Source organism: Aegilops tauschii, chromosome 6 (genome assembly GCF_002575655.3).
Source record: "Aegilops tauschii subsp. strangulata cultivar AL8/78 chromosome 6, Aet v6.0, whole genome shotgun sequence".
Classification (NCBI taxonomy): Eukaryota; Viridiplantae; Streptophyta; class Magnoliopsida; order Poales; family Poaceae; genus Aegilops; species Aegilops tauschii.
The window spans coordinates 156,503,129-156,512,998 of NC_053040.3; the positions used below are offsets into that span (position 1 = coordinate 156,503,129).

The window sequence follows — 9,870 nt, forward strand, 5'->3', positions numbered from 1 at the left end:
AACTTATTAAAATTAAAATATAATATATTAGAGTTGTACTATATCACATATCACATTCAACCCACTGGTTGCGCGAAACGCAAGGTTGCTGTCGCTGAATCTCGAGGATCAACGCAAGCCTGCCCCACATGGCCCCACCCGTATATGGCTATTCCAGTTTTCTCAGCGCCATACAAAACGAATATAGTCACGTTGTACTTGCCGACCTATCTACTCCTGCACCTACCGCGTACTCACCTACGGGCCATGTCTCGTCACCCGAGCGGGATACAATTCAAAATCCCAATCCCCTTCGGCAGCCTCATCACCATGAACCACCACGACCCCCATCCCCACACGACCGCACCCAGATTTGCAGATTAATTCATGATTCAAGAGTGAATCTTGGTGCGGAGCCATTCATGGATCTTTTCCGCATAACTTTATGGTGTAATTCCCCCAAAAAAATGTTCATGATACTACGAGATAATTACCGCCCAGATTAAACATATGTGTGTCATTTCTTAAATAGCAGCCTCAAACGTTATGCGTAGCAGATTTTGTGCCTAGACTAGCATAGCTAATGAGCGGTGCAGTACTTGCGACGAATTTGAAGGACATGGGCCCAAAGGACTTGTTGACAGGAGAATCTATAGGCTACGACCCCACAATTGTTGTGGTACGGCTTCATATACACAAAACAGAATATCACATGACCACGGAATACGTTGCATGGCTGAGAACATGGTGGGGTAGGTTGATTGGACATCGCCCCAGATGGACGGCAAAAATTCGGGAACAAGCATATGGCATATTGCTTGTTTGGATAACGCCCCGCGGATTGCTGTAGAATTCTTTAGCAATGAACATATCCAAAATAAAATTATAATATATTAGAATAGTACTGTATCACATTCAACCTAAAGGTAAATGTTTACAACATGAATATAACATACTAACATGGTGGCAGAGCCCGAAATATTTAATCGAGGGGGCAATGCCCCCACCCCCATGTTTGAGAAGAACTTATTTATGGGAGGGCTTAGATGGGAATTTTTTTGAGTCATTTTACATCTTTCCCGCATCCATGGCTTCTCACCTTCACTGTTCCAGAGCACGTTGTTTCCACCTTCTCCCTTGGTTGACAGTTGCACATTTCTTCAAGGGCTAGCAAGTTCTGAAAATCGACAGGCTCCTACTAGCCACCATCGTCGTCGTTATGGTCGTCCTTTGGGCATTGCTCAAATTTATCACGTAGAGGGCAAGCCACCAGGCGATGGTGATGCCACGACTTGGCATGAGGCGCGGGCCTTTCATGGTTGTTCCACGCCGCTACAGTAGTCTAGTCTTTTTTGGTAAGAGCATCACCCTGAGTTATGTGATTATGTACATCAAATTACCTAGGACCATTCATTTTTCCCAACCAACGGTCTAGATTAGGCAATATTACAGAAGAATTCTGATAGTATATCCAGGCTTCAAGGGCATTTGGGGTAGTTAATTATTATAAATCCTGCAACCGTTTTCACCAAAAGCAAGCCGAAGAGAGTATATTAGAATTTCAGGATTCGTTGGTTCACTTTGGACGTTGTTGGTCTGCTGCTACAAATCCTCAATCTAGGTTGTTGGCCCGCTACTGGGCAGCAAATCGATCTCCTCAACACTTCGATCAATGCTGCTTCAAATCTCGAAACAATAAAAAGATCAAATTAGCCAAATCATTGGGGTTGCTCTCACGCCAGGCTCAATAGGTTTGTCAATAGGCATGGGTCTGCGGCTAGCGGAGGCGGCATCGAGATGCTGGAGAGGCGCTCCAGTGCGCGACGGAGGACCTGGTGGCCGGCCGAAGGCTAGCTGCACACGTCCTGGATGAGGGAGGCCTGCATCTGCACCTTTGATTTATTTGAATTCACATGAAAGCATAAATCCACGTTACCAAGTTAGCATCGGACCAATTTCTGAGAGAAATCATATTAACGATTGGATCAACTTAATACTCGGTAGTACTACAATGTACCCTAAAACCTCTCAATTTTTTATAGTACAGATACTCGAGAAAATGAATTACAGTACTGAAAACAGAACATGCTTGTTCACAAAAAAAAAACATGCTGATAAAAGTCATGACTAAAATGCATTATGAAATCAACTGGACGGCATAATCCCATGTGAGTTACACTGACGCGGTCGATGGATCGCTACCAACCACACGGATCTCTAGGAGCAGCAGGAGCCGGCCTGCGGAGCTCGCTCTCGCTGTGGGCGAAGCGGCAGCCGTCGCCATAGGTGCAGGACCCTCTGGCGAAGTGCGCGCACAGCCTGGCCTTGACGCCGTTATATCGCCCTCCGCCCGGCACCGGGAGATGCTCCCAGACCATAGCGCTGGCGTGCCTGATCTGATCGGGCGTGCCCTCCAGCTCCACGTTCTTCAATCCGGCGTCGCACTCGTGGTCACGGATGCACAGCCTGGCGCCGGTGATCCGGGATATCTGCCTTATGGTCGCTCCGCCACGCCCGATGACGGCGCCTGCAAGGGACGCGTCCACGGTGATCCTGGCCGTCGCCGGAGCGCCGAAACCCGCCGGAGCTGCCTTGCCGGGGTTGGGCGCCAGTGGAGGTGCGTGGCGACCAGCGGTCCCTTGCTCTATGTGTGGTGGCGCTGAGTTGTCCTGGGGCAGATGCTCGGAAAGTTCCTTCTCGCCTTGCGAAGGAGCTTCACCGCCCAGGCTGCCCAGGTTTGCGACGGCCTGGTAGCCGCCAGGGAAGTCGTGGGTGAAGAGGCAATCCTCACCAAAGCGGCAACCTGCAGTACTGCACGATGGCAACATGAATATCACGCGGATGAACTCTACTGAACCGGGAAATTAAAGCAACGGGACAAGAGCTTGTACGTGTTCACGCTGACATCAGTTCTCATGAAATCTAATTACTTCATCGGATCCGCTAAAAATCAGTCGACTGAGACTTGGGGAAGTCTCAGTCGATTGCTCAGCCGTCCGATGTTGAGCAGCGTGTAGATTCGCGCTGAGGCTGTTTGTCCCTTGTTTCGGCCTGTGTAAGGCGTGGACCGGCCCATTTTCCTTTTCTTCTTGTGGAACCGCGATCCCGCGCGAGCGTTTGCTTTTTTAGTGGGCTGGGCTGTTTTTCTGTGTGGGCTTTTGTTTGTTGTTTTGTTTTTTGAGAAGTGGAAGCGGCCGCCCCATGGTGATTAAGAAGAGGTGAACGGGCAGTCAGAGCTCAATCCACATCGTCTCTCTCCATTCCCCAATATCAAATCAGAAGACGAACCAGAGGACAAGAGAGGGGAATGGCCGGCGCTGCTGATGCAGTGAGTTCCCCCCTAATTTTTCTTCTCCATCCTTCTTTCTGTCTTGTTTTTGCTGATGCTACACCGTAGATCTGTAGGGGATTGGGGTCCTTCTTTCTGTCTTGTTTTTGCTGATGCTACACCGTAGATCTGTAGGGGATGGGGGGGGGGGGGTAGTTTTGTTAGTGGATCGAGTGTAGATTAGTAGATTCAAGTCTACGATGGACTCCAGGATTTATAGGCATTTTTTTGTATCCTTACTTGTTCAAGCAATCAACAGATTGGAGGATTGATTTTGGAGGTGGTAGTTTGTACGAACAAGTTCAAGTTGTATTTTTGTAGTGTCTCAAAGGGGGCGGCCAGAGTAAGCGGCTGCTAGGCCTTTTTTGTTAGGTGGTGCAGACCTAACGCCAAGTTAACCTCAATTTTTAGTCTTTTTAATTTCAATTTTTTTGTTAGCTTCTTAGTCTGAAAATAGATTTTAGTCCAGGGGCTTGTTGTGAGTCAGCAACATGAGGTCCTCGCCCAAGCTAAGTGCATGTCTGCTGCAATGTAGGAATGTGTTACTGTGCCCATGTATCCAGTAGAGTAGATAGGATTTTTGTATGTCCATAATTCCCCCGCAAGATGAGGTACCGTTCTTTTTCTTTGTTACTAAATATCTGATTAGTAGTTTGAAGCAGAGAATTGCGTCCATAGTTTATATTTTTTTATGTTTTTTTTGCATGTTGAATGCACAATAATGTCTCTCGCTTAATGAATGATACGCACACTCGTGCGTATTCAAGAAAAAAATAGTGTCTCTCGCTCACGCATGTCGATCGGCAATGTCGGTGTGGCAGATCATACTGCCAAAGTTCTTGTTGGTGATATACCTCATATCTCGTGTCCTTATTGTTCAAGCAGCCAATAGATTGGAGGTGTTTTTGTGTGTTTTTTCATGCAGTTGTAAGGTGCTGGAGAGTGTGGCAGATCATACTGTTTTTGTGTGTTTAAGTTCAGTTAGGTTCAGTTAGTCTGGTTCTTTTTCTGCTTCTTCATATGTAAAGCCAAGTAAATTGTACTTCTTTAGTCTGAAGTTCAGTTAGGTTCAGTAAGGTGCTGGAGATGTACATGCATGCATATTCATTTTTGTACACTTTTCTTTTTTTACAAAATAAATTGCATTGGATACTAAATTTGTTAACAATACATGAACTAGTGATTACAGTATAGGCTGGGCATTTATATCTGACACCGTGGACAGTTACTTGTTTGTTCTGTTTGTGTAAAATGCCGTTTTTAGAGAATGAACCAGGCAGGAGAACCGTTGTAGCTGCTTACTCATTGAGGCACTGGTTAGAACTAGTAGTAAAGCCAAGTAGCTATAATAGTGATTAGTATCTTTTTTTGTTTTTTTACTGGAAGTAGTACTGGTAGCACCACCATTTTTCTATGTAGGTACATTTAGTTCAGAGGTTAGACTCATGACCATCACAGGAGTATTTTCTGATCTGTCGAGTAGCAAAAAATGAAATATCTTAGCCTAGATTAGCATCGTTTCTGAATTAATTTAGTCATAAAAATGTATTAAAAAGCAAGATTTTTGTCATTTTTGGGGGGCAGGATTTAATTTCAGGAACCTGAACGGACCCTGTGTGAAGCTATTCGAAACTACTTTTTGTTTGTAATTCCTTTTTTTTTCAGAAGAGCGTAATAGTAACCACATGTACAGCAATACTTTCGTTTCTTCTGTTTCTTGAAACTGAAACTACTAGTCTTTTTACATCATAAGTACTTTTGTTTTGGTTGTACCATCGGGTAAGCATGGTTTTTGGGCTTTTTTCGCAGTCATTAAGCTGCATGAATACATTGTGAAATATATATATGTTTCTGAGGTGAAAGAATGACACTGTAAAGTGTTTTTTTTAGTGAGTTATCCATTCTAATTTTTTTTGCTTCCTTTTTTGATGTGTACAGGGGGTTTGTGAAGTTTGTTTCAACCATTGCAAGTATGAGAGCAAGGGAAGCGGTTTCAGCATGCTTGCATGGGAGTTCAAGAATGCAGGGGTAACTCACTCCTAACTTTTTGTACTAATGTCATCACAATACTCACAACTTTTTGTTGTGACATCACTCCTAACTTTTTTGTTTTTTTTTGTTCAAATCAGGTTGTGCCTTGCAATGAAAGGGCCCGTTTCAACAATGCGACAAGAGAGAAGGTGACGTTTGTGGCAAACCAACGGGCATACACTGTAAAGTGTTACAAGGGTCGCAGAAAGAGCGCTATGTATGGGAGAGGTTGGAGGAAGTTCTATGAAGACAACAATCTGGGCAAGGGTCAGATGGTGGTGTTCTACCTGGATGAACCTTCGCCTACGGCATCTATTTTGTGGTTCCAGATGGGCAATGGCTCTGAAGATGAACAGCCTATGGAAGAGGGTGATCCCATTGAAGATTCAGATTTCAGGTAATGAGGATGGAGAAGCTTCAAGCGATGATAGTGAAGGCATTGTTCACACTAGGGGGCTTTTGCTTAATGAGACAGAGGATGCTCAGCTACAAGGGCTGCTGCCTCTCAGTGATGGTTTCGTCGGGTTTGCTTTTGTTCACCGCCTCACAAGGACTGACATTCGCTTGGGCATGATGGTATGTATATATTTGTCTTCGTTTTTTCTTTTTTTGTATGTGTATGCTACAGGCATATATATGTGAACACACAATGCAAATATGATTCCTTGAAAGAGAAGGGGCGGGGGTAATATGGATTCTGAACCAAAAATATAAGATTTTTTTATTAGTTTTTAGTATCTGCAAGCATGTTTTGAACATGTATTCATGCTCAGTTTTTTTCCAGTACGCTCTTTTCAAGCAAAAAAAATCTGAATTGTGTTTTTACTCGTTTTTTAAATTATTCAAAGACCAAAGAAAGTTTGATTGTTTTGATATAGACACTCATATTTTTTCGTGTCTGTTTGTGTTTTTTTGATAGAAAATACCCAAGAAAGTTGCTGCTGCCACGCCGTTTGAAGAACAGGGGGTTGTTGGTATTTCTGTGGATGGTCGGAGATTCAAAAAAATCTCATATAAAACTGCTGATGATGGCCGCATTGTGTTTGGCAGGAAGAAGTGGAAAGACTTCGCAGCTAGCAGAGGACTCAAAGTCAACACAGCTGTTCTTATTGGCTTCAAGAGCAGCGAGAGGGATGATGTCCATGTCCTGGTTATCTTGAAGAAGCTTGGCTAGGCACCAGCCACAGCAACTAATGACAAGCAGAGCTGCGTCTATAATACTCATCTTTTGGGTATTCTATATATTTCTGTGTCGAAGTCTGTATGACGAACCTTTAATTTATGTGTACACCGAACAATGCGGCTTGAATAATATATGATGGGAACCTTTTTCTACATTATATTCAAGTGTTTCACCTAAGTTTTTTTTTTGTTGATTTTTCCAGTAACCATACATATACTTTTTTAATTTATGTGTACATGCTTTTTTTTAAATGTCAAAATGTGTGCTACTGTATTCGTTTCAAGGACAGCAGACTTCCTCTATACATGTCAATTTTTTTCCACGCTATCCAACCAGCTTATGTGTTTTTAATTGTGGTGTCGAGGAACACGCTCCTTACACACAAACGAATGGAGAATGTGGACATGAAACTTTATTCGATTTTTTAAGCCTGTCGTGATCTAATTTTGCTTGCATGTCTTTTTCTAAAATGATTACTGGGGCAACTACATGTTTTTTTGTCGCAACTAGGGGGTGGGAGACCTTTGTTTTGTTGGAGAGGGCGACGTCAAAAGACATGGCCCCCAATTTACATGTTCCGCACTAGGGGGCACGTAAAACTGCATGTCTTTCTACATTGGTCGCAACTAGGGGAGGGGACATTTGTTTTCTTGGTCGCAACGCGGGGAGTAGGGGGGGCACCTTTTTGTTTTGTCGGAGGGGGAGCCGTCGAGAGACACGGGGGCCCATTTTGCATATCCCACACTAGGCACGTAACTGCATGTCTTCTCTAACTTGGTCGCAACTCGACTATCCTATGTTTTTGTCGAATGGGGCGGCGTCGAGAGACATGGGGCCCAGTTGCATGTCCCACACCAGGCATGCAACTGCATGTCTTTCTAGGTTGGTCGCAACTAGAGGGCTTTTTTTGTCTTGTCAGTGGGCGCGGCGTCGAGAGACATGGGGCTCCAGTTGCATGTCCTACAGTAGGCACGCAACTGCATGTCTTTTCTAGCTGGGTTGCAACCTGACTTCCATTTTTTTGTTGGTTGCCGGAGGGGCGGCTTCTAGTTTTCTGGTCCAAACTCGGGGAGGGGGGGCGGGGGTACCCAATTTTTTGTCGAATGGGGTGGCGTCAACAGACATGGGGCCCAGTTGCATGTCCCACACTAGGCACGCAACTGCATGTCTTCTAGCTTGGTCGCAACTAGAGGGTTTTTGTCTTGTCGGTGGGCGCGGCGTCGAGAGACATGGGGGGCCCAGTTGCATGTCCCAGACCAGGCACGCAATTGCATGTCTTCTAGCTTGGTCGCAACTAGAGGGATTTTTTCTTGTCGGAAGGGCGCGGCGTTGAGAGAAATGGGGCCCTAGTTGCATCTCCCACACTAGGCACGCAACTGCATGCTTTCTAGCTGGGTTGCAACTTGACTTCCATTTTTTTGTTGGTTGCCGGAGGGGCGGCTTCTAGTTTTCTGGTCCCAACTCGGGGAGGGGTGCAGGTACCCAATTTTTTGTCGAATGGGGCGGCGTCAACAGACATGGGGCCCAGTTGCATGTCCCACACCAGGCACGCAACTGCATGTCTTCTAGCTTGGTCGCAACTAGAGGGCTTTTGTCTTGTCGGTGGGCGCGGCGTCGAGAGACATGGGGGGCCCAGTTGCATGTCCCAGACCAGGCACGCAATTGCATGTCTTCTAGCTTGGTCGCAACTAGAGGGATTTTTTCTTGTCGGAAGGGCGCGGCGTCGAGAGACATGGGGCCCTAGTTGCATGTCCCACACTAGGCACGCAACTGCATGCCTTCTAGCTGGGTTGCAACTTGACTTCCATTTTTCTTGGTTGCCGGAGAGGCGGCTTCTAGTTTTCTGGTCCCAACTCGGGGGAGGGGGGAAGGTAACTTTTGTTTTGTCGAATGGGACGGCGTCAACAGACATGGGCCCAGTTGCATGTCCCACACCAGGCATGCAACTGCATGTCTTCTAGCTTGGTCGCAACTAGAGGGATTTTTTCTTGTCGGAAGGGCGCGGCGTCGAAGAGACATGGGGCCCGAGTTGCATCTCCCACACTAGGACACGCAACTGCATGTCTTCTAGCTTGGTCGCAACTTGACTTTTTCATTTTTTTATGATTTTTCGGAGGGGCGGCTTCTAGTTTTTAGGTTGCAACTCGGGGGGTGAGAGTACTTTTTGTTTTGTCGAATGGGGCGGCGTCGAGAGACATCAGGCGTAGTTGCATGTCCCACACCAAGCACGCAACTGCATGTCTTCTAGTTTGTTCGCAACTAGGAGGGGCTTTGTTTTGTCGGAGGGGGCGGCGTCAAGAGACATGGGAACTAGTTGCATGCCCACACCAGGCACGCAACTGCATGTCTTCTAGCTTTGGTCACAACTAAGGGGGGGCTTTGTTTTGTCGGAGGGGGCAGCATTGAGCGACATGGGGCCCAGTTGCATGTCCAACAATACTCATGCAACTGCATGTCTTTCTAGCTTGGCCGGAACTTAGTGTCTTCCAACTTAGTTGCAATTAGGGGCCTTTGTTTTACCGGAGAGGGTGACAATAAGAGAGGGCAACAACTAGTCATGCAATTGCAAGCGTTGTCCCCCGGAGTATAACTACATGTTCTTTTACAAACAATTTTTTTTCTCAAACTAGACCTTTTTTGCTTGGTCGGAAGGGGGCAGCTCCCCCGTGAATCCTCTACCCTCACTATGTGTCATACGAGCACCATAACACCGCTGTTTTAAACCACGCTCGCAAACACAAATCAAGCATGCTCTACCCTCACTGTGTAGAGGATTTATTAAAAAGTAATATTCATATACATTTGTTTACTTTCTTCTTTTTGCATTTTTTGTTTTCCCAAGGATTTAAGAAAAAATAATATTTTCTTGTATCTTATTCTAACAGCGGAGCTCATTTTCTCAAAAATAAAAGGAGCATATTAAGGAAGAAGAGTTACTTGTCCAGATCCTCGGACACATTTTTTTAATACTTTTTTGTGAAGGAAAGGAGTTTTTTCGAAACGGAGGCAAAAGATTTGTCCTATCGATTAATTAAGCAGAGATAATTGCCCAACAAATCAACGGAAAACAGTGACTATACACGGTGTGCTACTGTTTTCTTTTTTTTCTTTTGTTTTAAGTCTCTGGAATGTGGACCCAGGCTCTACTTCTTTCTAGAGGTCACCCAACGGCATATAGACACAGAGAGAGAACGGGAAAGGAAGGAAGCCGCATCACGGGGGCCGTCACATCCAAGGTTTCCGGGGCGGAAGTCGCCGGCAACGAGATACTCGTCGACGCCCGCGGCGAGATGCTCGGTGGCGCCCCTCATGAGTCCTCGCGCCCTGCTGATGAGGTGAGCTACGGCCC

At 45.7% G+C, this 9,870-nt stretch overlaps 2 protein-coding genes across 2 annotated transcripts; one reads left to right on the forward strand and one right to left on the reverse strand.

Annotated features, from left to right (window-relative positions):
• Window positions 1-1,993: 1,993 nt before the first annotated feature.
• On the reverse strand, window positions 1,994-2,812 carry LOC109749978 (zinc finger CCCH domain-containing protein 14-like). Its single transcript, XM_020308922.3, has one exon. The coding sequence runs from the start codon at window positions 2,805-2,807 to the stop codon at window positions 2,178-2,180; it is 630 nt and encodes a 209-aa protein (XP_020164511.1). The 5' UTR covers window positions 2,808-2,812; the 3' UTR covers window positions 1,994-2,177.
• Window positions 2,813-3,243: 431 nt separating this feature from the next.
• On the forward strand, window positions 3,244-6,678 carry LOC120966326 (uncharacterized). Its single transcript, XM_073501236.1, has 4 exons — window positions 3,244-3,307; window positions 5,246-5,335; window positions 5,437-5,735; window positions 6,389-6,678. The coding sequence occupies exons 1-4, from the start codon at window positions 3,287-3,289 to the stop codon at window positions 6,510-6,512; spliced, it is 534 nt and encodes a 177-aa protein (XP_073357337.1). The 5' UTR covers window positions 3,244-3,286; the 3' UTR covers window positions 6,513-6,678.
• The last annotated feature ends 3,192 nt before the right edge of the window (window positions 6,679-9,870 follow it).

Bases quoted from the DNA above. Each gene is read 5' to 3' on its own strand.
- LOC109749978 (XM_020308922.3), bottom strand. From the start codon at position 2,807: ATGTTGCCATCGTGCAGTACTGCAGGTTGCCGCTTTGGTGAGGATTGC.
- LOC120966326 (XM_073501236.1), top strand. From the start codon at position 3,287: ATGGCCGGCGCTGCTGATGCA. The intron at 3,308-5,245 runs GTGAGTTCCCCC...TGATGTGTACAG, and splicing joins TGGCCGGCGCTGCTGATGCA to GGGGTTTGTGAAGTTTGTTT. The intron at 5,736-6,388 runs GTAATGAGGATG...TGTGTTTGGCAG, and splicing joins ATTGAAGATTCAGATTTCAG to GAAGAAGTGGAAAGACTTCG.